We start from the raw sequence: 26864 nt of genomic DNA on the forward strand, positions 1-26864 counted from the left end.
AATGCTTTCAGAATCACCCGGGGACCCGTTAAAGCAGATCACGGTGGGGGGCCACGGATCTGCACGTCTTTCAAGTCTCTGGGAGGTGCTGCTGCTGCTGCTTTGGAGATCCACACTTTGAGGGCCCCTGACTAACCGCTTCAGCAGATGCTAGCATGCCAGAAAACTTGATTAGCACATTATCTTAGAAGATACTTAGTGTGCTTAAATACGCGGTTGACATGAACATAAAGGTTTAGAAATCTGGAAAGACACAATTAAAATAATGAAGTCAGCCCTGACTTAATGGCCCCAAGCATCCCCACGAGAGGGAAATTGGGAAAATTTGGTTTTCTAAAAAATACCAAACATCCAAACCTTAAGGAAAATACAGACTTTTCTTTTCAATCAGTTGCTCTCCATTCATATATGCACAGTTGGCATATGTGTAGATATCAGGATGGATGTTAATGTGGTGAGGATCAATGATGAGCGTCTGACATTACTAGGTACCCCCTTTTTTAATGGCATCATAGTCTACTGACATAGGCTCAGGAAAGATGTTCAATTAAACGTATTTTTGTTGGTGTATTTTCATTTTGATTGCACAAATAAAGTCCCCACTTTGGGACTGTCTGACATGATTTCTTTTTATCTTTCCTGTCAGCCAGCACAGGGCCTAGCCTTGCCCAGCCTCCGCTATCAATTAGTGTTTTTTGGGGGGTGAAGGGGGAAGAGAACTGATTTTCAGTTAATATTAAGCCAAAGAAGAAAGATAAATATATAATCATAGAATATGTGTGAAAACAAATTTTAAATCCACCGCATTGAAACTGTTTCTCCTTTCATTCCTTTGCTGGCAGAGGACATTTTGCATTTAAAAAAATGTTATATATTGACTTTTTGTGTGTGGGGTGGGAGACAGAGACATGGAGTTGTTGTTCCACTGGTTTTTGCATTTGTTCGTTGATTCTTCTACATGTCCTGACCGGGGCCCTAACCTGCAACCTTGATGCATCGGGATGATGCTCTAACCAGCTGAGCTACCCAGCCAGGGCTAGAGAACATACTGAAAATTTACCTTCCTCACAGTTGGCACGTGCATAGGTGTGCGAGCTGGGGCTGTGTGTCCAAGTGACCTGTTAGATAGGTAAGAGCTGCCAAGCTCATAGCTCAATTTTTTTTTAATAAGAAAGAGCACTTTGATATTCGCATTAGTGAATTACTTTGTTCTCTTCAAAGACACACCATGGGTACTGATCGTCTCTTCACAGTCGAATTATTTCAGGAACAAAAACCTTCAGGTCACCCATAGAAGATGCACAAATACATAGGTGTACGTTATGCTGAGCTCACGACACTTGCCCGCGTTGGACCACATCTACCCACAGCCACGCAACTTCACACGGCCCAACGATAGCTTGTTCACAAACAAGGACAGCTGGCCTTTCTCCGTGCATACATCTCTTAAAATCCTGAAACACCGTATGAATTGTGTACACTCACCTGACAGTTCTTCTATGCGCAACAGCTTCTCCCTCGCGCGCTCTATTTTTATTGATACATTGCCGCGGTATCACGTGGATGCTAATGGTCAGTGCTGGCGGCTCTGAGAGCAGGAAACTGTGTTTGCTTCTGCCCAGGCAGTCGGGACTTACTAAGCTGTTTTTACACAAAACCCTTTCTCTTTCCCGCCTCCTAGGGCTGCGTCTGTAAGGACAAAGGCCTGTGCTTCTGCGATGGGACCAAAGGAGAGAAGGTAAAAATAGAACCTTAATTCTTCCCTTCATTCTGCTGCTTTTTTCTGTGGAGCTCATCCAGGAATTCATGTTCTTCTTTCATTAACAGCAGAAAGATGAGCAGTATATTATTACATTTCCCGAATCCAATGTTAAAGCGATTGTATGTAAACATTAACCTGTTTGTATGTAAACATTAACGCCCCACCCCCCAAAAGGCCTTCCAGGAAGCTTCAGGTGGCTTGTGTAAATACTGGCAGTCATTTTAAACTCTCTTGGCCTGTAAAGAAAAAAGGCAAGTTAGCGAAAAAGAAAGTTTATGTATACCCTATTTATAATGTTGCTAAACACGAGAGAACAACTGAAAATAACTTGATCCACTCACTTCGACTTAAACCTTGAAAGCCTCACATTTTGTCCCGCAGCGTTGATGCAGGCGCGCCCCCTGGTGGCAGCATCTTGCAGCAGCACTCTAGCCGAGGTGAAAGTTGAGCAGAGGGAAGTAGCTCCATTGCACACAATTCAAGAAAAAAAAAGGACTGCCCTGAAATCTCATTAATTCGCTTCATTAACTTGCAATTTGTGATAATGAAGACACAGGCTGAACTGCAGTATTGTCTTTGTTTACAAAACCTTTTCCTCAGTACACTGATGATTTGCTTAACGATATTGAAAGGTGACTAAAAATATTTTTTAAAGAAAATATTTTAAACTCTTTAGTAAAAATAATTTACATACATTTATATGCCAATTATAATAGCTATTCTTATATTTATTTTAAATTATTCTAATATTCATGTGTAGTTTGATTTAGAGTTTTTTCCCCAGAAGTTATTAATATAGCATATTCAGATCCACATTGGAAAGCTGTGATTCATTCTTGCATGCAAGAAGCATTACTGAATCCCTACTGTGTGCAAGATGCTACTCTAGGATGTGTGAAGGTGCTTGAGTAGTCTAGGAGTCTAGCAAATTGAGAGGAGTCTAGCAAATTCTTTTATTCCTTTCTTTTTTTAAGGATTTTATTTATTTATCTTTAGAGGGGAAGGGAATGAGAGAGGGAGAGAAATATCAATGTATGGTTGCCTCTCGCGGGTCCCCTGCTGGGAACTGGCCTGCAACCCAAGCGTGTGCTCTGACTGGGAATCTAACAGTGATCCTTTGGTTCGCAAGCCTGCACTCAATCCACTGAGCTACAGCAGCCAGGGCTATTTCTTTTTTTATTGAGTATGTGTACTCTGACTTTCTCTCAAAATTGAACGTGCCAATTGTATAACTAAATTGACTGAATCAAGTGGTGGCCTTTACTGTTAAAGGGTCCGTGTCCATGGGAAAATTCTTTGTTAGCAGAACCATGTCACTCTCTGGGCCTAAAGTACTTTCACTCACTTGTTACCAGGGCCTTTCCCATAGTATCACCTCACTCTTTCTAAAATACTGTTTAGCTCACACTGGACACTTAGGCCACCTGTGATATCTGTGCTGCATCCCCTCCACAAGTATCCGATGGAATGACGAATCCCCGAGTAACCCAGGAGAACTGAAACCCACAGGCTGCCTATTGTCCTTTTCCAGCGACAGAGCGGGTCTGCACACTCCCAGACACGTCCCTGCGCCTCACCCTCACTGTCTCCGGCTCCCACAAACACGCTCCATGGGCCTAGAGTTTTGCAATGGGGTTTCCCCTCCGTTCCTGACTTCCCCCTTCAGTCCCTGGTCTGTACAGCTCTGCCACTTAGGGAATTGTGCCTGCAGACCGAGGACCAGGCACTTCCCAGCCTGGAGGCAGGGGCTAGGAGCAGCGGCTTTTCAGTTACTCATACACTCGCCGCCAAGAGCAACTTTAGTTCACATCGAACGGGAAAAGATGTGCAAAACATTATGAAGTCATTTTTAAAAAACTGCACAATGATGAAGGCTGTGTATGTTGTTGAATAGTTTCTGTTCTGTGTATTCCTTGTCTTGCTTTGGTTTTAATAGGGGGAGAAAGGTTTTCCCGGACCCCCTGGGTCTCCCGGCCAGAAGGGATTCCCAGGTCCCGAAGGCTCACCTGGACCACAAGGACCCAAGGTACGTCAGTCTGTAAGGCTGAGGTGTATGCTCAGTCCACCTAACTTTACACCCACCCCTGCGCTGCTGAGAACGCGGGGAGAATCCCCGCTCTGGGAGGATGCGAGTGCCTGGGCAGATGCCTGCTGTCGCTCACAGCTGCCTCCTATTCCAAGACCATCATCGAAAATGGTTGTGATTATCTCCAAGTCCCCTACTCAGCTTTCTCCTCCTCCCCACGCTATACGGCTGCTACACCCGCATCGATCTCTCCCTTCTTTTCTTCTTCACGGAAGGACCAGTCCTTTTCACCTTCCCCTGGGGAGCGGAGCCCCCACCTGCATGCTGTTGGGTCTCCATAGTCCAGTCTGAGAAGACTCTGTAACAACCCTCTTCTCAAATCATCATAAATAAGAAAACACACTGACCCTCTCAGGAATGAGGAAAAAGGCTTTTGGACAAGAGAGCTTCCACACCCAGGGGCCTAGTTAAAACTGTATCCATGTAAGGTTATTATTTTCTAAGAAACAGGGCCTCCACACTGTGTTCTTTATGTGCCCAGAGCAAGTTTATCTCTGGTTCAGGCAGTCTGTACTTCGCTGTTTGTTTATCTGGGCGTAGCAGGTGTGCCTTGTTAGTAAAGTATTTCTCTTATCAGCCCTCGGCAGTCTGCCTAACGGGGGGGGGGGGGGGGGGGGGGGGGGGGGGGTGNGGGGCGGGGAGGGCGGGGGGTGTTGATAGCAGAACTTTCTGGCACTGCAGTGACCTGACTCACCGGTACATCTTGCTGAAGTGCAGATTGGGAATCAACAAGTCTGGGAGGTGGGGGACCTGCGACTCTGCTTTTCTAACAAGCTCCCGGACCGTACTCATGTTAGACCTTTCCTTTGAGTAGCAAGGGTTTGCAAGAAAATTTTTCATCCTTACTGATAACTATTTTAGCTCCAGTGAAACAAGCAAGTACCTAAACCGTGTTAACAATGAAATAATCACAAGGGCAACGCTGGCGTGGCAATAAAACCGGGGCCTTTAATTTATTGGTTTTGATGCCCAATGATTTTCCTGGTGTTGACTTCTGTGTTTCTGCTTGGACCTAGGGCTCTCGAGGACTTCCAGGCCCCACTGGTCCCAAAGGTGTCAGGGTGAGTCGTCCAACCCACCCACCCTGATTGCTTGATGAGTTCTGTTTTGAGAAGAGAACTCTGCACTGTAGGAGTTATACAGACGTCACAAAGGAGCACCTTGTGTATGGTATACTTCTAGAGATGAAGTTTAAGGACAGGTAACATTAATCTATAACGGTAGAAGTCAAAACAGTGGTGGCTAGGTGGGGTTGGTCTTAGTTCATGGGAAAGCATGAAGGAACCACGTGGAATGATGGTCTGTGTCTGGTCTGAGTGGTGAGAACACTGGTGTGTACGTACCCACACACCGGTCTTCGTGGAAGATCAGAGCACTAGGCTATAATCAAATTATACCTTTAAAGTCCACCCCCCAAAATCCACTCATCTTACTCATCTCTTTTTAAAACTAATTGAAATGTAAGACTTACAAAGGTTTGTCAAACCTTTTGTGTGTGTGTGTTTCAAATAGTGTTGGGCCATTCCCAATTATAGCTGCAGGGTGGGATTATGGGCACGGTAGATGATTTTCTGTTTACACATCGAACATTTTAAAAGTGTTTTTCTCCCCACCCTACCCCTTTTCTTTGTCTTTAGGGAATAACTGGATTACCGGGATTTTCAGGTCCTCCTGGACTTCCAGTAAGTAGTGGGGGGAAAATGTGTAACTGAAAACATAAAAAGTAAGCTCATTTTAGTAGAGGTGTTAAATCAACAGCACAAGGAAATGGGTATTGATAAATTCGATACTTGATGAAAATGGTGTGGTAGAACAGCAAAGTACGTTGGAGTAAAGATTGGTGGGTCAAAAAAATCAAATTGCATTGCCCGAAAAATCAGAATAGGTTAGGGTAAGATAAGTTAGAATAGAATAGGATTGAGTAGGGTAATACAGCAAAGGAAAAGAATGGAATAGAATAAAAGACCAGCATAGAACAACTGTTTAACAACATATAATTAAGTTTAAAATAGTTACATCTGTGCACATTTCCCTCTCCTTTGTCCTTTCCTTTCCCTCGGCTTCAAACAGCCTGTTAAGGGATTTCATGTTCTATAGAAAGGCCTTTTATTTTATTTGAACTAGTTGTATTTCACTTGACACTTGATCATTCTTCATTTTAATGAACCCATTTTATTTGCTGGGATTTTTGTTGAAATTGTTTCCTGAAATAAGCACATTTACCACTCAATTATTTAAGTACCCGTTTATGTTTAAATCGGTATCTCAGTGAGCCCCTCTTCTCCCTCACCTTGGCTTCCTCACTGCTTCCTCCTGGTCCCAGGGCCTGGTTGGCACGTCCCCTTTTTGAAACTCGCTCTGTTTCCAGGGAACCCCAGGCTATCCCGGACCTTACGGCCTCCCGGGTTTACCAGGATGCAATGGCTCTAAGGTAATGTACTTCTTACCCAGGGGATGATCAGTGGATGTTTTCCTGCAAGAATCAATTAAGATGAAGTAGTAATGAGACAGGATGGACTTTCCTCGAACCTTTCCTTCGGCCAGAAGTGGTGGCACATGTCCTCGGAGCAGAAGTGTGATGTTGGAACCAGGACCCTGCCTGTGGTCTCTCTTCCTGTGCCTCAGTTTCTGATGGTCTTCCCAGGGAGTTCTCTCGTATTTTCTCACCGAAAGATAACTGTTTTTTTTATCTGAGGTTGTAAGGGTGTACAAATTGGAAACTCAAGGTTGGGATGCAAAATATGTCTTTAAAAAGGAGAACTGAACTTTTCTGTTTGGTTTGTTGTTCTTTTTTTTTTTTTCATTGTTGTTCTATTACAGTTGTCCCAATGTTCTTTGGTTGCTCTCCCCTGCCCACCCCCACTGCTGCTCCCACAGCCGGTCCCTACCCTGTGGTCCATGTCCACGGGTCATTTAGGGACTGAGCTTTTGGATGGCCACTCACCTTATTGTTTCCTGACTGCACTCTCTCTTCCCCGGAATGGTGGCCAGGAATGAACTAGTCACTGATGTTTCAAGGAAACAGCAATTAAAAAGTTTTTTGGTGCAATTAGACTTTCGCCATTTATGCACAATTTGAGAAACAATAGACTTTAATCTTGTTTTCAATTAAGATAATGGTTTTTTGGCCTTCAGCCTCATGACCCAGTAGCCATAAGGAACGTAATTACTTTGCCTAGATTTACCCCTGCAGGGTCGGAAGAGAGAAAGAAGGAAAACATCGCAACAGACTTTTAGAACAACTAAGAAGAATGACAAGCTTTACTTGTTCTTTCTCCCAGGGTGAGCGAGGATTTCCAGGATTCCCAGGGACACCAGGCTACCCAGGGGTCCCGGTAGGTCTGCATTTCTAACTCCCATCAAAAACGTAAAGTAGAATGTAAGTGGTTTATTCCCAAAGGACCGTGTACTGAGATGCATCATGGGGGTGTCTGGGATGGCTAATAGTAAACATTCGACGGATACCTGAAGAGCAAATGAAGAAATGACTTACGAGTTCAGATTTGCTCTTGGAGGCTCTTTTTGCTTTAATGGCACAGAGGGGAGCTGTATAATGGGCAGAGGAGAGACTGGGAGGGGGTCGCTCTGGAAGTGAGAGTGTGGAGGAGGGGCTTAGAGCCAGGACTTAAGTCCATGACCTGGAGAGTGAGGATAAAAGCAGGAACGCCTGGTGGAAGACGAGCCAGGGAGGCGTGTCTTATGGAAGCCAAGAGAGATAGGTTTCAAATTACACCTTTAAAGTCTACCCCCCAAAAGTCCAAAACAATCTTACTCATCTTTTTAAAAAATTAATAGAAATATAAGATTTACAAAAGTTGTCAAACCTTTGTGTGTGTGTGTTTCGAATAGTGTTGGGCCATTCATTCCCAATTACAGCTGCGGGGTGGGGTTATGAGCTCGGTAGATGACTTTCTGTTTACAGGCCGAACATTTAAAAGTGTTTTTCATGCCACTCTTTCTGGGAGAGGAGCGGCAGACAGCTGCCGGAGGCTCGTGAGAAGTCCAGGAGGAGGAAAACTGGCATTTTTGTCGTCCACTTTAGCCATGTCAGAAGCACGGCAGACCTTAGCAAGGGAGAGGTCCATGACGGCCAGAGACAGAAGGCAGATGTGAGACTGAAGCGTGAGTGGGAGACGGACAGGACAGGAAGTCTGCGGGTGACATGAAGAAGAGACTGGGCAGTAAGGGGAGGGGGGGGGGGACAATGACTTGACCGGAAGTCTACGGTGGAGGAGAAGGTAGAGTGGCTGAGAGAAGGAGGGTATTGCTTCCTTGGTTTGTGTCTGGCTGTTAATATGCCGCTGCTTTTTCCTAGGGGGCTGTTGGGTTAAAAGGAGAAAAGGTAAGTCATTTGAGGCATATTATTATCAAAAATCTGTCATTGTACATGTGAAAGGGATTTCTTTTAAATAATAAGATATACATAATTACAAAGGAGATTTCATCATTAATCCAGAAACCTTTGTAATTGGGACATGATATTTATTTCTGTTGAACAATGTCTTATATCTCTTGTCGTAAATATGTCTTTAAAGAGTACAAGTTTTGTTTCATCCTCTAAGGAAATAGAGTCTAGGAGAAGAGACCTGGCCTCGTGGCCTGGGCCCCACAGTCCAGGTCAGGAATTGCCACTGACCGCGATATCTTGGGAAGCGCTTTATCATCCCGGTGTCTTCCTTCCTTCCTTCCGCCACAGTCAACTGTTCATTTTAGAAAATATGAAAAAGCTTTGAGTCCTTCAACATGGAATCACTACAAAACAATAAACCATTTCTCTAAGTATATACGCTGGTGTTAACAAAAGGACATTCAGACCTAAAGGAAAGTTTTATAAGAGGTTATTTGAGGCAAATATTTTGAGGACATGTTCAAAAGCAAGCTCTCAACAGATTGAGAAAAGGCTGCAGGGGCAAATCTGCAGATCCTTTTAAGAATTAGAACCCAAGGAGAAAACAGAAGGAAGGAACATGAAATCCCTTGGTGGTAGATTAAGGTGGTCAGAGAGGGCAGCTCGGGGACATCTCTAGGCCTGGACAACAAGCAAAATGGACAAACATATACTTCTTTCACACTGGCGGGTACAGGGTAGTTAACGTTTCCAGCACATAGCGTTGTAGGCAGGGGTGGAGGTGGGGATGGGGCACGATACAATAAAGGGTTCTGGGGTCTTGTGCTCTGGTGTCCCGAGTGGTCTAGAAAGGAAAATGACCCTGACATTTCCGAGGTATATCATCTTAGATGCACGAGAGCAGGGAACAGGGCTCGCCGAGGGTCCTTTGTTAAGGAACCTACCGGCCTGGGAGGCGGCTACTCGCCATGACTCGTCCAGTTTGGAATTTTTTTCAGGCCACCCTGTGTGGCCACTTTTGGTCACTGAGCTTGTCAGCCCTGCCATGGGGACCCCAGAGCTCCCCAGGTTTATGACAGAGCCCTTTTGTCATTCACACTGGAAAGCACCTTTATCCTCGAAGCGACTTGGCCTCGAATGAGCACTTCAAGGGAGTTTGAAACTACAACATTCATGATGTTTGAGGAACTTCATTTTCAAGGGCACTCCTGCGGAAGGAGAAGATATGGAACTTGATGGGAAAGGTGACCCCGGGTTGCCAGGAGCTCCAGGATTGCAGGTACAAACACTGGGGAGAAGAGTCCTACCCTGCTCGGCCCCTCCCTCTCCATTGTCCCATTCTCCATCTTTCTGTCTCTGCCCCTGTGTGTGTCCTTCTCACTTTTTCCACGTTTTTCCTTCTTTCTCTCCCTCTTTCTTCTCCTTCTTCTTCTCTGTCTGTAACTCTTTTGCTTTGTCTCCTTTTTCTCCTCCCTCTTTGTCCCTATAGCTCTTTTTCACTCTCCTAAGAACATTTTATTTATTTATTTTTTAATTTTTATTTATTTATCTTTAGAGGGGAAGGAGAGAGGGAGAGAAACATCAATGTCTGGTTGCCTCTCCTGCGTCCCCTGCTGGGAGTTGGCCTGCAGGGAACCAGCCTGCAACCCAGGCATGTGCCCTGACTGGGAATCGAACCGCGATCCCCTGGTTCGCAGGCCCGCGCTCAATCCACTGAGCTACACCAGCCAGGGCAGAACATTTTAAATATAGCATTCATATGTCTTCTACTTACACATCCACTTTTCTCTGTTGTAAAACATTCACCTTGTGATAAGAGAGTATCTGAAGCTGATGTAAAAAGTTGATTTGTACGTATGCCTTTTCATCCCTTCTTAAGTCTCAGTGACCCAAGCTTTCCTGAAGCTACGGTAGAATCTTCCAGGAGCAGTTAGGTTCCACTTCCTCTGTATTTGTTAGAATCAAGGCTAAGTTTGTATGGTACATCGAACACAATTTAAAACCGTAATGTTCAGTAACAGCTCTACTGTAAAATTTGCATGGTAGTAAATAACAGGGTTTTACTTAAATGCATCTTTCTCTGTTGAATAGTCTGCTTTCTGGTCTCTGAGCATGTAGCCTGGGGGACCCAGAATGGCTACAAAGAAATGTGACTATTGAGGGGGCGGTGGGGGGCGGGGCAGGGCTTGTATGCTTTATTTGGTGATTCAAAAAGATCTTCTGGTAGCCAATAAGTCACAGGAACTAACTTTCAGGCTAATTAACCAGAAACCTGTTCACTTTGTTCAGTAGTATATACAGAAACTCTAGGGTAGAGATTAGCAACTGTCTGCGTGAGTCTGAGAGTGTCAGTTAAGGTTGCTGAACCCAGCAGGCCGGGCTGACTGAGGACAAGCTGCGGAACTGCAGAAGCATGCAGTGAGGGGCCTTCCTTAGTTTCTGAGAAGATACAGAACATCGAGGCTCTTGGGTTTTATTGAGAAAATGCGAAGGGGCCAGATGCTAAGGCAGGGGACCCAATAAGAGAAGATGGTAACAATCTGGGCAAGGATGTACCCCTTACATGTGTAGTAAGTGTCAGTTATGGGCTGTACTGTGCTACTGCTAAAGATAGAACTGTGGGACATCCATTTGTACAAGAAATATTTATTACATGCCCATTACTTGCCGTGCATCCTTCTAGACTCTAGGGTACTACAGGGCACAAATCAGCCAAAAAATAGCTTTAAAAAATTCTTGCATTAGTGGAGTTGACATTCTAGTTGGGGCGGAAGAAAGAAAATGTAAATTAGCAAGTGTATGATGTGGGGGGGTAGTAATAAATATCAAGGAGAAAAATAATGCAGAAACAGGGGATAGGAAATGTCTGGGTTAGGAGAGTTGTGGCTTGCTTATTTATTTATTTATAGAAAGAGGAGGGAGGGAGAAAGAGAAGGAGAGACACATCACTGTACAAGAGATGTGCAAGAGAAACTATCGGTTGCCTCTTACACACCCCCAACTGGGGACCTGGTCCACAACCCAGGCACGTGCCCCAAATGGGAATCAAACCAGCAACCTTTTGGTTCACAGGCCAGCAGCCCACCCACTGAGCCACCCTAACTGAGGCACTTTATTTTATTTTTTAAATATATTTTTAAAAATTTTATGATTGCTTTTTAGAGAAAGAAGGAAACATTGATTTTTGGCTGCACTGATTTCTGCATTGGTTAGTTCGGTTGCTCTGTGTGTCCTGGCCGGGTATCAAACCTGCAATGTTCGTGTATTGGGATGACGCTCTGGCCCGCTGAGCTTCCTGATCAGGGCCAGAGAGTTGCAGCTTTAGATCTGATGTGCAGGGAAGGCCTGGGTACTCGTGATATTTGAATCACAATAAGGAAAGGGAGAAGAAGTAAGTCATGCTCCTGTCTGGGGAAAGAAGATTTGAGACAGAGGGAGAATGGGAGGAGAGCCCCCAGGGTGGGAGCCTCCTCGGCCAAAAAGGAAAGAAAAAGAGAAGGAAGCAAAATTTCCAAAATTTGTGAAGTTTTTTTTTTTATAGTATAGCAACTGCTTTGGCCAATTTTTTGGAACTAGTATTGTTGGGATGGTCCTGGCAGCCTGTTCCACTGGGCAACCTCTTTGGGGCACCTTTTGTAACTAACTGGGGCCATAAATGGAAGGCATCGGGTTCCTCTGATTTTATGAAAACATTTTAATGCCCTTACCTAATGGACATTGTTCTTAGGTCCAAAGAGTGAATGGCAAGTACATTCACGCTTTCATCTCTTAATTTAAAGGGTTGGCCAGGACTTCCAGGCTTTCCGGGACCCGTTGGCCCACCTGGCCCTCCGGGATTCATTGTGAGTACGAAGTCACCATTGCTATAGACACCATAAAACTAAGAAAAGAATTAGAGCTAAAATTTATAAACAGTTTTCTGGCTTGGTGCATTTCCTACTATGATTTTAATTTGTGGACTTTTTCTTTTAGGGCTTGCCAGGAACCATGGGGTCTCCAGGACTTAAGGTAAATTATAGTTCCTATGTCCTATCAGCCAGAACATCCCAGTCAACATAAAAGCCAAACCTGGCCTGATTGCCAGGAAGAATACACAGAATACACAAGTAATACATAAGAATTCCTACCAGTATGTGATGGGAACTCAGCAGGCTTTCCAGGATTCCCCGCAGGGAAGGGAGCATGGCCGGCAGCTCCGCCCTCTCCCCCTCCTCTCCCTGCACGTCAACGACATGATACAAAGAGTTCTAATTCAATCGTAAGGAGCTCCGTACCAGGAAAAGGGCTTGGATTGCTGGTCCATAGGTTTCTCAGTTCTGATAACTATGGATCATGCACCATTTTATCCTGTACATTCTTACAGTGGGATGCATCCTGATCTTGTGCTACTAAGTGAAAGATGACTGGCTATGCGTGCACTCATTAGGCAGGGTGGTGCGTGAGTTTCTATTACCAAGGCCAATTACTGGTGGCAGGGGGGGAACAGATTGGTCCTCTACTCTGTTAGTTTCGGTGACTGGGGCCCTGCTAATTAACCTAACAAAGAAAAATTAGTGGAAGAAAAAGGTTTCTTTCACATGCACAGAAATGAAAATCCCAAAGTGTTTGTGTATTATTTTAACAAGGGGAGATAAATTTGTAGAGAAGTGACAACAGAAAGGAAAACGGTTTGAGCTTCTAAGGGTGATCAGTTGTGGGAAAGTAAAAGCATGGGGGGAACTAATAGAAGAAAAGGGTCTTTCCAGTAGGTTTGTTTATGCAGATTGAAGTCAGGGTGTCTCCACTGATAAGAGTTGCCTCCTCTTACTGGCACTGCAGAGGAGAGAGGGGGCACCCCTCAAAGGGACATTTGTGCCATCTTTGGGTAGATAGGGGTGGGTAGAGGACTTCTCCTGCATTTTCCATGCCTAAATTGTCTCCAACTCAAAAATGCGTACACTAACGTGGTCCATTTCGGGGTGGCAGGTTCTGATCCTCGTCGTTAGTCTAAGTGAGAAAATGTAGAGCCGGGCAGAACCCCTCCAGGAAGTTAGTACTGAACAGCAGACATATGAAAAGATGCGCGCTGTCACTAATCAACGGGGAAATGCAAATCAAACCCACAGCGAGTTATTGCCTCATGCCTGTCAGAACAGCTCTTATCAAGAAGTCAACAAATAACCAATGTCGTCACTGAGGATGTGGACAAATGGGAACCCTTGTGCACTGTTGGTGGGCTTGCAAATTGGTGGGACCACTGAGGAAAACAGTACGGAGGTTCCTCAAAAAGTTTAAATAGAACTACTGTGTGATTCAGCAATTCCATTTCTGAGCATTCATACAAAGAATACAAAAACACTGACTCAAGAAATATGTGCACCCCATGTTCACTGCGGCATTGTTTATAATCACCAAGATACGGAAGCCGCATAGGTGTCCATCAGTAGATAAGTGGATAAAGAAGGGGAGGTAAATGGAATATTATTCATCAATAAAAAAAGATGAAATCTTTTCATTTGTAACAACTTGAATGGACCTTGATTGACGGTGTGATGGCTGCTATATGAAATAAGTCAGTCAGAGAAAGACAAACACTGAATGATTTCACTTGTATATGGATTCTAAAAAAACAAACAAATGAACAAACAACAAAACAGGAACAGACTGGTAGATACAGAGAACAAACCCCTGCATGACAGAGGTGGGGGGGCCAGGGTGAAGACAGTAAAGGGGTATATGAGGTGCAAACTTCTCATTATGAAATAAGTAAGAGTCCTGGCTGGTGTAGCTCAGTGGATTGAGCATGGGCCTGTGAACCAGACGATCGTGGTTTGATTCCCAGTCAGGGCACATGCCTGGGTTGCAGGCCAGTTGCCAGCAGGGGACCCATGAGAGGCAACCATACATTGATATTTCTCTCCCTCTCTCCTTCCCTTCCCCTCTAAAGATAAATAAATAAATAAATCTAAAAAAAGAAAGAAAGAAGTAAGACAGAGAGATAAAATGTACAGCACTGGGAATAGTGAAGAATAGTGTAACTTTGTATGGTGACACATAGGTACTAGACTTATCATGGTGATCACTTTGTATGGTATATAAATGGAGAATCACTATCTTATGTACCTGAAACATAATATTGTATATCAACTATAATTTAATTTTAAAATAACACATTATTCTAGGATGAAATAAAATGGCAGTTGTAACCTTGAGGGGGATGAAAATCTAAATGTTCGGTTACAAATATTAGAACGTCAAAGGGTTTAGACAACTTATTCATAGTCTTTTCTAAAAAATAATTTAGTTTTGTATTTCTTGCAGGGTCACATGGGCGATAACGTGATCGGACAAAAAGGAGAGCGGGTAACGTAAACCTGGCCGGCGGCTTGTCTGGGGACAGGGTACCTGCAGCCCCTGGCACCAGCCTCGCCTTTTGTTCAGCAAGCCAGGCAGCAACCAAGGCATCAGCTGTGGCTCAGGCGTTCCTTTGCCCTATTTTCTTACAGAAGCAGTAAAGGGGGAAAGTAGGTAGCTCAGATGCACCAGAGGGGATGTGGTTTAGCTTTTAACTCTTGAGTGTATTTGTCTGTAGGGTGTGAAAGGATTACGAGGACCCCCTGGACCACCAGGCACTGTGACCGTGACACTGACGGGCCCAGATAACAGAACGGTAACTGTAGCATTTTGTGACCAGGGTTGTGCCTTTCCGTCTCTCTGACCTTGTTTGTTAAGTTCTGTCATCCAAGCCCAGCCCCCTCGTCTCACTGAGCTTTTTGGTCTGATTCCTTCCCATTTTTTACTCATGAACCAGAAAATGTGAAATCTGAAGCAGGCAACTTCCAAGATTCTTGAAGGTAGAGCCCAGGGCTAGTTTTGGTCACCCTTTACCCTCAGCTCCCCTCATAGGCACTAACACAGAAAGGGTAGTCAGTGAGCATTTTTAGGAAATCATTACAAAATGGGTATGCAGCTTGGAGGTATGCAGTTGGGTAGAGAGGACCTGAAGATACGGATGGAAGGGTGTCATAATAACATGGGGGACATTTTTATTGTCCCATGATAACCCAAAGGACAATTTGTTCCTCTCCAAGGACACTAGTACCTTTTATTTGGACACTAACATGGGCTTTCAGGGTACGGAGCTGAGCCGAATGCTTAGAAGAAGTGAACCGTGGTGTGACACACCAATCCTAGACACTCAGTTGGTCCTGAATGTCTGGGAGGGGACAGTGAAGCCAGGAGGCAGCCAACCATTTTCTAGTGGATGAACGAAGAAATAAGCATAAACCATTCTTATCTTATAAACTTCTAATTGTGTTTTAATAACAGCTTGATTGAGATCTAATTCACATGCCACAATATTCACCCTCTTAAAGTATTCAGTTTGTGGGTTTTAGTAATAATGAATGTTAACAGCTTTATTAGATATAATTCACATACCATAAACTGACTTAGTATACGATTCAATGGCTTTTTGTATAGTCATACAGTTTTGCAACTATTACCACATTCAGTTAGAACATTTGCATCACACCAAAAAAAAAAACCCTTAGCCATCACTCTCCATTATAATTTTAATGGAAATTTTCAAAATAAAAGTTAAAACAAAACACAGTGAAATTTGATGTCATAAAAATAATAATTCACATTGAAGAATGGGAAAAATTGACCCAAAGGGAAAAAAACTGATTTTTCCAGAGGTAATTAACAAAAATAAAATTTTAAAAGTTTAAAATTTTATTGACCAAAAGTCGATAGGAAAAAAGACCTTATCTTGACAAAATCTTAATCTGGAAGATATGGTGGAGGGTGGGGAAGGGGAATGAGTTTGAAAAAATGCCTTTAACAGAAGCCACACACTGGAAAAAATATAATCTATAAAATATGATAAAAGCAAAATCAAACTTGATTCATGAATCAAATCCTCACTGTGACGTTTACTTAGAAAACAATTGATTACAATGAAAATAATTTCAATATGCTAAGCATGAATGCAAAATACTTTAGAAACGATGTCATTGTGCTATAGAAAGCTGATTCAGGAATTAAATTTGTTTAATGCAGTTGGATCAAAATGATGCTTTCTTTTTAAAAAGTATATTGTTTGATGGGTTCACAGGTATAAAATTTCGAATGTGAAAAGTGATAATGTGTCCTGTTCACAGGAGGAACATAAGTATTTTGTAAATTCAGTATCTTAAACAGATGGAGGACTTTTCCAGGTTTCTTCAGTAAAATCGTAGTCTGTTTGTAACAACCTTACCTTGTTTTGGCAGGACCTCAAGGGGGAGAAGGGGGACACGGGAGACCAGGGCAGAGCCGGACCTCCTGGACCCTCAGTAGGTCATTTCGAGTCACGTTGCTCCTTTGAAACACAAAGTGGAACCTTAGTGAGCATTTTGATGTGCGATCTACCTGTAAATCTTAATGTTAGCTACAGGCCAATAGTAGTGGACCGCCAAGGTCATGAAAACTTTAGAACTATTTTACGGCCACGGCTAGCTGAAACCCTTGCACTGTGTCACCCATCTGAGAATTTACTTTCAGCATCTGGTTTCTTAGCACCTGTTTTTTAATTAATTGACACTCGTAAATAAGATTCCCCTCTTAGATGACCCATCGTTTTAACATTTTTAAATACAGCAGAATAATCAGAGGGAGAAAGTGAATGAAAATCAATGTCCGTCAAAATTCAATAATTTGTAAAATTTGACATAAGTCTCATTAACACAGGGACCACCTGGAGATTCTTACGGGTCAGAAAAAGGTGCCCGTGGAGAACCTGGCCCACAGGTAAACTGGGATATAATATTACTCAGCATTTACGACTCTTTAAATGCAAGCATAAGATGGCCACTCAAACTAGCTTAGATTTTTTAAATGTTTAAGAATTTGGGAAGCGAAATTGATTTGTTGAAGTATATGAGAAGTTCAAGGCTTCAACAGGCTTCAAGGACTTCAGAGCCTGGAACCAGATGAGCAGCACTCTCTCCATTTCTCTTCTGCTCCTCTCCGTGTTCACCTCATTGTCTCTTTTGCCGAATGACTTTTTATGTAGTAGGTGTGAGGAGAAAGAGCGTGATGTAGCAACAGGCAACTTTAGGGTAATTGCATGAAAGGAGAGAGAGTGTGTCTCCCTGCATCCATACATAAAATCCTGCAGCATCGCTGTGATTGGCCCAGGATGGGTCACGTGCCTCATTCTGGGAAAGCGACTGTGTCCAGGAGGAAAAGGTGCCATACTTGGCCAGGCCAGTGGGACAGGGGGCATCTGCAGCTGACGGCCCCATGGGAACCACACAGATGGGGGAAGATGATTCCCCAAAGGAAATGGGGCCCACCATGATGAGAAGTGGAAGGAGGGAAGTGGCTGTCTCTGCCACCCAGCTCTATTCTGGAAAGATTTAAACATGTATTATTTTTAAACTCTGAAAATTGTATACTGGGAAAAATATAATCTTTCTAAGAAAAATATTCAACCAATATGATTTTTTATATTTTACCAGAGGGTAAATAACCATAATAGTTCATCCAAAAGCCCTGTGTGTTTGGACACTGCAACATATTTTTATACATGTGTTTAAACATACACACATCTAGAGTTCGTGAAATCGCCAACACTTCACATGAATATATTGACTGTGAAACCTTCTGCTTTCTGAGTTTTCTTGTCCATTTCTCGACTCAGTGCTTCCCTGATTTTCCTTCCAAACCTGGATGGACAGTATCAACTCTAATTTAAGCTTAGCTTAATTTTCTCTCCTTTTTCCTTTGACTCTCCCTGACCCCCCATTCTGGCTGGCTTCCGCATTACCTGCAAGAGGGGACATTTGGGTGTTCTGTGATCAATAATAGTTTCCTTCTAAAAACAGGGTGGGAAGCCTCAGCCAGGCACTCTTGCCCGAGGGAGAGAGGGGATGAGTATATCATCTAAGTTTTCCTTGTTTAAGTTATTTGTATCTGTTAGAGTCCATGCTTTTGTTTTGTTTCTGGTTTAGGGGAAACCTGGAAAGGACGGCGCCCCTGGGTTCCCCGGCACAGAGGTAAAGGTGTGGATTGCCTGTTGAGACAGTGAGCATGTCAGTCCTGTTCGATGAAGAAGGATGTCTGAGAGTCACTGAGTAGTTATAGACTAAACGAAAGCCTATAGTTTTTTAAAAATTACATGTGAGAATCATAGTTTTATACTGTGAAAAGACATCAACTGAACACACTATTTTTTCAAAAGAGAGAAAAGAGAGTTCAAACTGTTCTGCTCGTCACGGAAGAAACCGATTCACGGGTCTTCTGACCGATTCTCGATTCTCATGGCTCTGTTCTCTAGGGAGCCAAAGGCAGCCGAGGCACGCCTGGGTTGGCGGGGGAAGATGGCATTAAGGTAATCCCTTCCTCATGTCCCGTCTCCAGCCTCTTTCAACTGGTTGGGGTTTGCACCCTCTCTTCCCTCCTCACCCTTGAACTAGGCACGAGAATCCGCAATGAGGGTTCATTAAAATACCTGAGTACATTTGAGAAGATATGAGAGATGTAACAACTTAAACGCTTGACGGGCTGCCTGATGGGAAGGACATTCAACTTTTTCTATGTAGGAGACACTGGCTGACTTAGGACCAGCGAGCTTTCAGCTCCTCACGAGGAAGGAGTTGGAAAAGGCCCCCAACTGTAGGAAGTTCGGGGTCACTGGAGGTCAAGCATAGGCTGAGCGGCCCCACAAATCTCCAGCTGGGTCCCTACACACTGAAAGGTCATCATCAGTTAGTTGTGGGGTATATTCCACATGTTGTTTCTTCCAACAACATATCACAGACATATTCAAATGATTTTCGTATGTAGGCACCTGTGCAAATTCAAGGTTTGTCCTATGGTAATACCACTTCCGGTAGAATTCTGAAATGCCCGCTTGAGTAGGTCAGAAACGGGGCTGTTTACAGTCGGGACTCTGGGGACTGCTTGCACCCCAGAGCCTGGTGACTCTGTTCCTCTGATCTGGGCAACAAGTTGGAAGTGTGGAACGCACGTGAACGTCCTCTGAAGGTGGTGGCGTGGGAGTCACCTGGAGAGCCGCCAGAACGGCCACTTTCTTCCGTGGGACCTTGCTGATAGGACTCTCCACCAGGGTGTGGCCCTCCAGGAAAAGGGTCTAAAGTCAGTGTCCCTCCCACCGCAACTTGGGGTTTGGACATCGTATCACAACAACATTGGTTCATTGTTTAACTGCATTTTGCTTTTTAAGTATACCAAGTACATAAATACTTTTGATGAATGGACTCATCATTTGTAACCGTCTTCCCCCATAGGGGCAGAAAGGGGACGTTGGCCCTCCAGGATTTCGTGGTCCAGTAAGTGTAATTAAAGACAATGTCCATGTCATGTTTGATCAAGTCCTTCCAGATGTCAAGGAAATTTTGAATCAGCATCTCTCATTAATAGTTATGATAGAGATTATAGTATTTACCTTTTTATTAAACCAGGGCAAAAAGAAAATAGCTGCTCTCATTATTTGACCTTTTGACAATGGGCAACTATTTCTTCTTGGTCTTGTTTGGTCCTGGGAATGCACTAGCGGTGCCCACTCTGGGCTGTGGAGAGGAAGCAAACCTGTGTCTAATCGGACCGGGGCCAAGGAGATCCTGTGTCCAGAGTACAAGGACTGCTGGTCGCCCAGGGGAGAGGGAGCTGGCTCCACCACCTTAATGCAGGGCCAGCAAACACCGCTGACCACAGCCAATCTCTGTCTCAGCAGGCAGTCCCCCCTCACCATCAAGGACATGGAATTGATGGCTGTCAGCTCCTGACTGCAGGGTGACCCCATTCTATATTCTGTGACTGTGCAGCTTGAGGAAGGAATGAGAGGGACCCAGACTCTGAGATCTGGTATCTGTTTCTCTCCTACTTCCAAAGACTGCGGTTCGCACACGCAGTGTGCAGAGCAGGGCGGCCAGTTTTTGGTTGTGTGGGTTTGACAGAATGGTCTGCAGGGAAGCGTCCTATTGTAAATGCAGTTCTCAGACCCCTCAGGCCAGGCAGTGTAACTCAGTGGCTGGAGGAGGGTCCTGGAAATCTGCATCTTTACAGGAGGAGCAGATGATTTAAATGAGTGTAGTCCTGAAATGCTTCTAGGGCATCTCCGAGAAGATAAAAGTGGGCTCTTTGGCGAAAGCACTCAGCTGATAGTTGGCAGGGGTGCAAAGGTCATTGTGGGTTTTGTGATGGAGATGATTACATTTCTATTATTGTTATTATTATGAATTCTTTTTTTTTGTGATTCTACACTTAGTACTTAGCTACAAAGCTCTTGTTACCACAGCTTCGAGCAAGCCAACAAAGTGGTCGGCCCCATGCAAAACATGAAAATACAAAACAGAGGTTTTTTAAAAACAGCTTTTATATTTTCATCTTCTTTTCTTCAAGGCAACTGTACTGATTGTGAGTGAAAACTACTTTTCTGGTTGCATGTTAGCGGAATGCTAAGCATTCTGGGCTCCCTGTGTGTTTTCTTGTGCTCAAGTCAACGTAACTCTGCAGCACCCCCAACTTCAGAGGGGTCCTGCTTAGGACGCAGCTGGTGAAGGAGAGCGGAAGTCGGTCCACAGACTATGTCAGAAACAATAGTCCCTGATTACTGTCAGTCAGGGATGTCCTGAAATTGAGAGAAACAATCGACGGAGCATTTTTTGATGTGTAGGTCCCAGCATGCTCTCAAATAAATTCAGTGCATCAGGACAAGCATTTGTAAACAGTGAAACAGAACAGAATAAGAGATGATCCTGTGTCATAATGTAGGTCACTATTTTGTGAAGCATTAGTTGCTGTGGACATAGTCACATGGACATAGATGTGTCTGTGTGCGTGCTCGTGCATTTACGAGTGTAAGTGTGTGAGCTCGGTCACATCGTAAAACATATGTCTAACTGAAAGCCCATGACATATATGATTTCAGACCAGAAACATCAACTTTTACCTTTGAATTTTCCCATCCTTGACACACAACGACCCCATTTCTGCTAACACATAAGCCTATGAGTTGAGGACACAATGAAGACGTTGAAGTCATTGCATTTGGTGAATGTCCATAAATAGCTGTTCTTTCTCTTTCTTCATTTCTTTTCCCTTTAAGACAGAATATTATGATGCATACCAGAAAAAGGGAGACGAGGGGATTCCAGGCCCACCAGGTCCCAAAGGGGCCCGTGGCCCACCGGGTGAGAGCACATTTCCTCCTCAAGCACTTGCTCATCGTTTCCTCCCTTCTTTCGAACTAGCATGACCTGTGCTCGCAGACCCAGAATTAGCAGGGGCAGAAGGGAAGTCTCCCAATTTTCATGGATGGTGGTATTTGTTGGTGTCTCCTAGTGTTCATACAAAACTTCCTGTGGAATCCCATATTTTCCTATTAAATTTCACTTGAAATTCTTTTCACGTGAAACTTTTGTATGAAAATACCATAGAAGGCAACTAAGTTACTTTTGTGTGGGAATCTGGGAAGTCCAAGTCTGGCAGGCAGAGACTAACACGGTCAGAGGGCAGGCTGAGGGAGTGTAAGAAATCCGTCATCTCTGTGGGATCGCGAATGTGGACGTGGAGGCCTGAATAGCTGGCATTGGAGCAAACCCACACAAATAGCGATAGGAGGTGACGCAGTCCTGGTTTCCAGATTCCTGGCACCATGACCTGGAGGCACACTTACTTACATTCAACACCCTTTGATGGGTTAGAGGGGTCTAGGTCATCTGCTGTCACCTCTGGCTGCAACTAGAACCCCTGGCATTTCTCCTGTAACAGCCACCTCAGGGTCCCACCCTTGTGACCCCAGTTTAATTGGGCTCTGGCTGTAGCAGGTTGGGAATGCTCCTTGGGTTATTCCAATGTGTGGTGGCAAGATTGAGAACCACTTGGTCTAGGCAAATCACTGATTGCCACAAGATTGCGAAGGAGATTTTTGTTTGAGGAAAAATACCCAGTGTGTTTAGATAAACGGAAAGATACATGTAGACATACATACAGTTTTTTTTAAGGCACTGTTAAAGCTGGAAGCAATCTGAGGTGGGACACCAGGCCAAACCGCAGACCCTTGACAATTCCAGCTGTTTGGTTCTGGTGTGTCTGAACCATCCCAGCAAAGCACAGACACAGGGCAGGCTCTTTGTGAGTTTCCGCTGAACCGTTTGCAAAGGATTCGGCAGCACGATTCACTTTCGAGTATTAGACACCTGAGATCAGTTTCTTCTCTGCAGTTTGTCTAAATAAATAGGGTTTTCTAATATTTACCTTTATAAGAATGGGGGGAAAGTATGGAAAATATTTATTATTATTATACTATTGTCACAAGATTTCAAAAATGAGAAGAGGGGAGTATTTATAGCTTCGTAAGCAATTAATTACTGTTATGCATTCGTAGGTCCCAGTGGCCCTCCCGGAGACCCTGGAAGGCCTGGTATGTGCACATTTCTTGGAGTATCAATAGAAATGCTATTAAAAAGTAAAACACATTGTTCTCTTGTAAGTTTGTATTAGTTACATAAGACAAACCTTTCATCAATTGCATAAAGGTGTTTGCAAAGTCTTACTTGTGGACTTTGTGTCCTACCATGGAAAAGGGGGTGGAAGTTAACGTAGTACGTTATAGAAATGCTCTACTTTACTTCCCGGTGGCTTTCACTGCAAGTGTAAGACAGCAACCTGGGTGTTCGAGCAGAAGCCTTGAAACTCAGAGGAGGCGCGGAGATAGAAAACACTAGTTTGATAGTAGTTAGGTTGGTTAAAAATGACAGTTTGCAAGTTGCATGAGAGTTCATAGATTATAGTTTTTGTGTGACATTTTCAAATTTGTAATACATTGTTTGTGGATACATAGACAATTCCGTAAAGTGTGAGTCATGAGCATGGTCGCCTGTTGAAGAAGGAAGACAAACAGTATCAAGGATGCTTCCTCAGAGGCCTCAGTTATAGCTGTGGTGCTGCAATGTGTCATTTTGTAAAGGAAAGGAAACCCAGAAAAAGTAGCGAATATTTGATAAGCCCTGACGTTCATTATGTTTTTCTCTCTCCCACGTTGTATACTTAAGCTATTTCATAATGAAGGAAGTGAATTAAAATTAAGCAGATTGCAGAACTATAGGTATATTACAATTCCATTGTAAAAAACAGATGAATGGACAAATATTATGTGTGCTTTCATACACATAAAAAGATATACATCCAAGTGCTAACAGTGTGTATACCTCTTGAAGTTTCAGTGGGGAAAAAGGATACGTTAGAGGTCAACCCAAAGATTACAGAAGACTTCTTCTACCTGCCAGGCCCCTACGCAATGAACGGGCCAATGAGGGAAAAATTCAAAGCTCTGAAACAGTGTCAATCAGAGGCATTTACCTTAATGCCAACATCCTTCTGCTCAATAATCAGAAATATTCAGACGTTACCCTTGCTTGTTTCTCAGCCCCTCGCTGAGGAGGGGCTCCCTTCTAAACAGTTAAACTGTTTCTGAGACAGAGATTCGGGGCTGCCCCCCCTCACGTCCTCATCATTTTAGGAGAGACGCAGGAACCCGGCTTTGCAGTGCTGGGCCCGACTTCTCTCCCAGGACGTGCCTCCTCCCGGCCCCCACGCCCCTTCCTGTCTCAGACAATGGGCAGGAATAAAGTCCCATCAGAACTTCCTCTCTTTCCTCTTTGGGGTACCCAAAGTAGGCACCCTAGAGTCCCTAATTTAAAAATCCACAAAACAGCGTATCTTGAGGAATTGCTCATGAAGCACTTTTAAATAAAAAGACTACTGTGCACCCCAAGCGCTGTTTCAGTTTCTTGTCGTAAATGACGTAAATGATCTCATGGGAACGGCGCGTTCAGGGCGCTGCTGCTCGGTGATAATTTAACAAGGTCACAGATGACGGAAGTGAATTAACTCCCTTTTCATGTCCTACCTTTCAATGCTGCAACGTCTATCCATCAGAATGCATCACATTTTGCAACTGAAAAGTAATATATTATTAGGAAAAAACTATAGTAAGCTGTAATATAACGACCATTCATATTTATTTATTATAATTAAACTATAGTAAAATGATTCTTCTTTCCCAAGGGCCATCAAAGCCCGGCCTCAGAGGAGCCCCAGGACCACCGGGCATGAAAGGAAGGAAAGGGGAGCAAGGACCCCCAGGGAAGAGTGCAGTGGGGCCTCCCGGGTCCCTGGGTTGTCCCGGTTCACCAGGCCCTCCAGGGCCCCCAGGACCCCCAGGACCACCAGGTAAAGATGCCTAAGGGGCCTTGTTTTGTGTGTACTGCCCAGCAACACATGTGTGCAGCCTGCAGGCAGTGGCCCTGACTTGGAGATTGGCCACTGCTGTGTGCAGACCTTAGGGGTCCCCTCTCCACTGGTGTTCCAGTTTATCAGCCTTCTGCACAACAGCTGCGGAGGAACTACGGCTTTGCATGGGCAGCAAAGCACTCCCCTGAGTCCCCACACAGGGCAGAGTAGGAGGCAGGGCCAAGAGTCGGAAGGCAGGGAAGGAGTGACAGTTATCAAGTTGGCCTAGGCCAAGGGCAACTGCTTGTGCAGTCCCTGGGGACTGTCTTCCAAGAAGCTGTGTAACTTTGTCTCGGAATAATCCGTCCCTGGGGAGAAAGAGGCAAGCTCCTCTTTCTCATGGTCAAAGATGTGCTCCCCCAGGACTGGACTCACCCCCCCACGCACACCCCAGGCTGTGTCTGCCCAGCTCCCTGGGCATCTCGTGCTTAGGCATCAGCAGGGAAGCCCCAGGCCAAGATGGGCAGTCTGGGAACGAGGCAAATGCTGCCACGGGAAGTGGGTCAGAGGCCACAGGACCGGAAGTGGTACCCAGAGGTTCTGATGCAAGTGTCCATTCCTCCCCATCTCTCCCAAAAGCCACTTAGCATTCTATGTTGTCTGATAGCTGCACGGAACCTATGAAAACACAGGTCACTCCTTCTATTTCAAATATCCAGGCAGGTGCCTGGCGGGGGGGTTGGGGGGGGACTTGTGATTTATTCTCAACTCTCCGAATAGCCTTAAGAAATCTTCTGTGTGTCAGAGACTTTTATTTAAAGAAAAGAGACTTTTTAAAAATTTATAGACAGTATGATTACAAACATAGAAAAACGAAAAGAATAATCTGGGAGACTCTTATTACTACTAAGATAATTCAGTTAAGTGTCTGGTTATGTGAGCAATATTTTAAAAAACAAAAGCAATTCTTTAGGCCAATAGCAATTTAAGAAATTATCCTATTAATAAAAAGATATAATGTCCAAGAACAAAACTGATAAGTTATGATGTAGACCTATATGGAAAACAAAGCAAAACAAAACTGAAATAAAACTCTTACTACGTGTTAGGGATTTTAACAATTTCTAGTCCTCCAAGTCTTTCTCCAGTTGTGGGTTGTGTCCTCATTTTATTGACGACAAACTTGATCATCACACACTTCTTGTACCTAATGGATGCTAAAGTCAGCCTCGGGCCCTAGGTACCACCCTTCTCCCCTTGGCGACCACCCTGGTTTGCTTTCTTCTCTTGTCTCAGCAATGCCTGCCTGCCTGTCCGTCCAGTTGCAGCTTCACATCCAAGTCCTGCAGAAAGTTCTCACCAAGCCCACACCCTGTCACAACTCCTGTGTAGCATGATTGTGGAATGTGTCACATTGCCTTGGCTTTGTCAGTTTTCTCTCTAAGAACCAAAGCTCCTTGAGGTCAGGGACTGTGTCTTGTTTGCTCTTTCAAGTCCCATCATGTCACTCAGGGGTTGGAACATTCTAAGTACAAAATAATTTGTTGACTGAAGTATGAAGAGAGTACGAACATGTGTAAGTATATACACATGTATAAATGGTAAGTGTGTATAGAAGTCTTCATGAAGTGTAAAAATGACATTGGATTTTACTGTCTAAAACTAACTGTGCGGTCATCTTAAAGACAGAGAACTGAATAACAAAGTGGGCGTCCTTTTCACAATGGAGCAGACACAATGTAACGCACCCCAGGGGCCAACGGGGTTAAATGTTCCCACTGTTGCTTTGTCACAGTGAAATTTGGGGCAGCTATAGGTGCCATTGTTAAATATTTAGTTTTATCAGCTTTGCCTTCCACTTACATTTGAAATGGCAAGACCGAAAACTAGGCTCCAGAACATTAGAGAAGTAGCTGGCTGTCCATTGTAACATTTAGTAACAGATAATGTGTGGAAGCCTGGGAAGCGCTTTCCTGGAGAGCTGCTTTAAGAAAACAACAAACTCAGTCGATGTGAACCAGCCACGAGGAGGAAAGACGTTGACGTCCTGAGTCAGAACTTTTTCCCTCTGTATGCGCTAAGCATCTACTATGTATCAGGAAGATTCAACGTGCACAGAAGAATAAGATTTGACCCTTTGCCTAAAAATGCCAAAGGGAAAATCTTGGAATAACTGGAACTAACGTAATAAGAAAACGTGGGTTGCTTGTGTGATGAGAAACACCATCCGGTGAGTTTTCAAGGAACCAGCACCTCAGTATCAGAAAGCACCGCACGCAGGTGATGTAGAAGGAAAAGCTGGTCCACACACTTCAGCCTTGTATGTTGCGGGTCACCTTCAAAGGACTCAGCTTCCAAAACAAATTCAGGGGTGAGGGGGAATGAATATAAAATAATCCATATTACTAAAACACTTGACAATTGGAAATGAAAGTACTTAAAGA

At 44.1% G+C, this 26864-nt stretch overlaps 1 protein-coding gene across 1 annotated transcript in view; it reads left to right on the forward strand.

Annotated features, from left to right (window-relative positions):
- The window catches only part of COL4A3 (collagen type IV alpha 3 chain), a 134014-nt gene that overhangs the window by 57055 nt on the left and 50095 nt on the right, over nt 1-26864 (forward strand). The window contains exons 2-21 of the mRNA XM_037029275.1: nt 1682-1738; nt 3699-3788; nt 4865-4909; nt 5486-5530; nt 6217-6279; nt 7130-7183; nt 8164-8190; nt 9398-9475; nt 11976-12038; nt 12169-12204; nt 14497-14538; nt 14768-14845; nt 16452-16514; nt 16909-16968; nt 18174-18218; nt 18500-18553; nt 19473-19514; nt 21293-21377; nt 22574-22609; nt 24256-24420. Coding sequence (XP_036885170.1) covers nt 1682-1738; nt 3699-3788; nt 4865-4909; nt 5486-5530; nt 6217-6279; nt 7130-7183; nt 8164-8190; nt 9398-9475; nt 11976-12038; nt 12169-12204; nt 14497-14538; nt 14768-14845; nt 16452-16514; nt 16909-16968; nt 18174-18218; nt 18500-18553; nt 19473-19514; nt 21293-21377; nt 22574-22609; nt 24256-24420 — 1228 coding nt within the window. The remainder of the gene's footprint in view (nt 1-1681; nt 1739-3698; nt 3789-4864; nt 4910-5485; nt 5531-6216; nt 6280-7129; nt 7184-8163; nt 8191-9397; nt 9476-11975; nt 12039-12168; nt 12205-14496; nt 14539-14767; nt 14846-16451; nt 16515-16908; nt 16969-18173; nt 18219-18499; nt 18554-19472; nt 19515-21292; nt 21378-22573; nt 22610-24255; nt 24421-26864) is intronic.

Source organism: Sturnira hondurensis, unplaced genomic scaffold (genome assembly GCF_014824575.4).
Source record: "Sturnira hondurensis isolate 20B ecotype Veracruz unplaced genomic scaffold, ASM1482457v3 Scaffold0020237, whole genome shotgun sequence".
Lineage (NCBI taxonomy): Eukaryota > Metazoa > Chordata > Mammalia > Chiroptera > Phyllostomidae > Sturnira > Sturnira hondurensis.